The sequence below is a fragment of the Pocillopora verrucosa genome, chromosome 4 (genome assembly GCF_036669915.1).
Source record: "Pocillopora verrucosa isolate sample1 chromosome 4, ASM3666991v2, whole genome shotgun sequence".
Lineage (NCBI taxonomy): Eukaryota > Metazoa > Cnidaria > Anthozoa > Scleractinia > Pocilloporidae > Pocillopora > Pocillopora verrucosa.
Window position 1 is genome coordinate 5,847,648 of NC_089315.1, and position 2,969 is coordinate 5,850,616.

A 2,969-nucleotide genomic window follows, 5' to 3' on the forward strand; every position below is an offset into this window, starting at 1 on the left:
AACATTGCGTGATTTGCCAAACGTGACATGCAGTTGCTGCATTACTTTAAAACTTAGAAATTTCATGGCCCTGTATTAATAAAAGAGGACTTCATTTGCAAGCACTTGTAGACTTCAACATAAGAAGAACCTAATAAATTACTCTTTCTCTTTTTCTCTCACTGTATAAATTATTTGGCCGGAACGAAAACAAATTAATATACACATGGGTTGGAGCCATTCCTGTCAGCGGTGAAATACAGGAATGGCTCCAGTCCTTGGTCGTCCCCTAAACTGACTACATAAGTTTTGTCAGCGGAGCTTGGCAGCAGATGACTTTTTCATCGCCCGGCATTTCGCTGAACGACCTCGCTCAGCAAGATAGACTATGCCTTCCTTCGTTATGTAAGTAGCCATTTCTTGTTTGACACATCGGCGTTTCCACATTGATATTTCATTGTTCCGCTTCAAGACACGCGGTTAACAATACTCACGAGCAAGGAGTTAAGATATAACCTATTAACTTTTACTATTTTTATCATCCAATTACAGGTCGGAGCCATTCCCGTATTTAGTCGCTAGTTGTACTTTGTCAAAAGAAGGTCTCCTGGACCGCGGACCCTCACGTGGTCCCACGAAGACAGTGTTTCTGTATGAATGTCGAGATGTTTTAACTACGCATCTAAAAATTGTTTTTCGTCGCATGGTGGTAAATGACCCTTCTTTTGCTAGGGTGCCAAGGGTCTGATGATTGTAATGTATATATTTCAATAATAACGGTCTCCGCGACAGCACATCATTCTTACTTGTCTTTCGATTTTAGTATCTCTACGAGCGCTTAATTTTGTTATTTATTTATTTATCCATTCATTTTTTGCGGATGTCTTTTCTCTCGCGTAACGCAAACCTATAGAAAAACCATTATGCTAACATATTTAAAGCTGGGTGGCGGTCGACGTGAGCCTGTCCGGATAAAGCCGCTCGTTTCTGCACTCGCGCAGCTTTGTCGACGCTTTGTGGGAACCAAATTCCGTTTTCCAGAGACACCAAATAACTCACTTTAGTTTCTCGAATTAAAGGTTTAATCTTCACAAAATGTTGTATACAGCTCAAAATCTCTCCTCTCTCAAAACGTCACCGATGCATATTTTCCATTAGGTACGTAATTTGAACCGAGGCTCACATAATTTCAAAACGAGGTTGTCAATAACAAAAGTCACGCAACTCCCCAAAAAAAAAACAGTCACGACATCCTCCCCCCCATTTAAGTGTTAATCAGCTTAAATGTTCTTAAACTTCTTGTGAAATAATGTCCTTGACTCTCTCGTTTGCGATCTCCTTGGATCTTCTACTTGGTCTCAATCTTGTATGAACACTTCTGCTTCTGGGTTTAGCTGGCAGTCAGGATGCTCTACTCCAATTTCTAGTTTACATACAAGTTCAAGGGGCGCTCCGCGATATAACCATTCCCTTGTTTTAAGCTTCAATCCTCGGACTGTTCCATCCTTACCCGTGACCTTTCCTACCACTCGTGCAAGCTTCCACACTGCTCTATTCTTGGTTTCATCTTTAAGCAACACCGGCGCTCCTGTGTTCGGGATTTCGGCAATGTTACCGGTGGGCGGCCGCTGTCTTTCTTCAAGGGCGTGCACATACTCCTTCACGAATCTCTTTCGAAGATGCTCTTTGCTTTTCTGCAGAAACTTCATTCGTCTGGTTCCTTCTTCCTCTCCGATCTTCTCAAGATCCTCCTCTAAGATGGGGATGCATATTTGTTAAGATGCTGATCCACGATTGGATTTTTCTCTTCTTCTTTGGCAAGAAGCTGTTTCTCGAACTTAGGCTTCACACTCTCTTTTGCTGTTTCTACGGTTTCCGACACCTCAGGTTGCTGTGGCCATTTTCCCGGACAACTTAGCCAGTCTGGTCCTTTAAACCAAAGCTCTCCCATCTTACAGGGCTCTGTGCCTCTACTTCCTTGGTCACTGGGATTGTCTTTCGTAGGGAAATGGAGCCACTTCAGGTGTTGCTTGTCTTGTATCACTTCAGTACGGTTTCGAACAAACTGTGACCACGTCCCATGACCTTTAATCCAGTAGAGCACTGTAATACTATCGACCCAGCAGTGATACTCTTCAACTAGCTGACCTTCCATTACTTCCTTCACATGATTCATCAATTTGCTCAAGGTGTGTGCTGCAATAAGCTCCAAACGTGGGATTGACAGTTGTTTTGGTGCTATTCTTGACGCAACAAGCAGGCTCTGGTGAACTGGAGCAACATGATGAAATACAAGTGCGTAAACTGCTGCTGAAACTGCTAGCTTGCTTGCATCAGCAAAACCATGAAGGTCAATTCTTCTCACATCTTTACTCACCACCCTGCGCGGAACACTTATTGACGGACACTTTTCCATTCCCTTCAGCCAGTTGTTCCTAGATCTTTGTATCTCGTCTGTTACCACTTGGTCCCACCTCAGTTGAAACCCTCCTTCTTCCATTATTCGCGTGGCCTCCTTTTTGAAATTGATCAGCTCTTCTACACAATCACCGCCTGATTGAACATCGTCCACATAGGTGTTTTTTTAACAACTCATCAGCAGTACTGGGGTACTTATCAGCATAGTGGCGCACATGTTTTTGAAGTGTGGCCCCAAGAATATATGGGCTTGGTCCTGACCCAAAATCACTCTGGTGAAACGATACTGCCTCACCGTTCTTGAGTCGAGGTCCTTAAACCATAGAAGGCGAAGGGCATCTCTATCTCTTGGGTTCACTTTAATTTGAAGAAAGGCCTTTTGAATATCTCCGGTGATACACAACATCATATGATTTCGAAGAAGGATGTCAAATAACATGGGTTGTAAAGGGGGTCCTACTTCCAAACAGTCGTTCAAGGAAGGTACTTGACAATGTGTCTTAGCTGAACAATCATAAACTATCCTCACATTTGTGGATTCGGCCTGGTCTCGGATCACTGGTTGATGAGGA

At 43.3% G+C, this 2,969-nt stretch overlaps 1 protein-coding gene across 1 annotated transcript; it reads right to left on the reverse strand.

Moving 5' to 3' along the window:
* Positions 1 to 1,732: 1,732 nt before the first annotated feature.
* Positions 1,733 to 2,479, reverse strand: LOC136280170 (uncharacterized). Its single transcript, XM_066164906.1, has one exon. It carries the CDS (start codon positions 2,477 to 2,479, stop codon positions 1,733 to 1,735), a length of 747 nt encoding a protein of 248 aa, XP_066021003.1.
* Between the last annotated feature and the right edge of the window lie 490 nt (positions 2,480 to 2,969).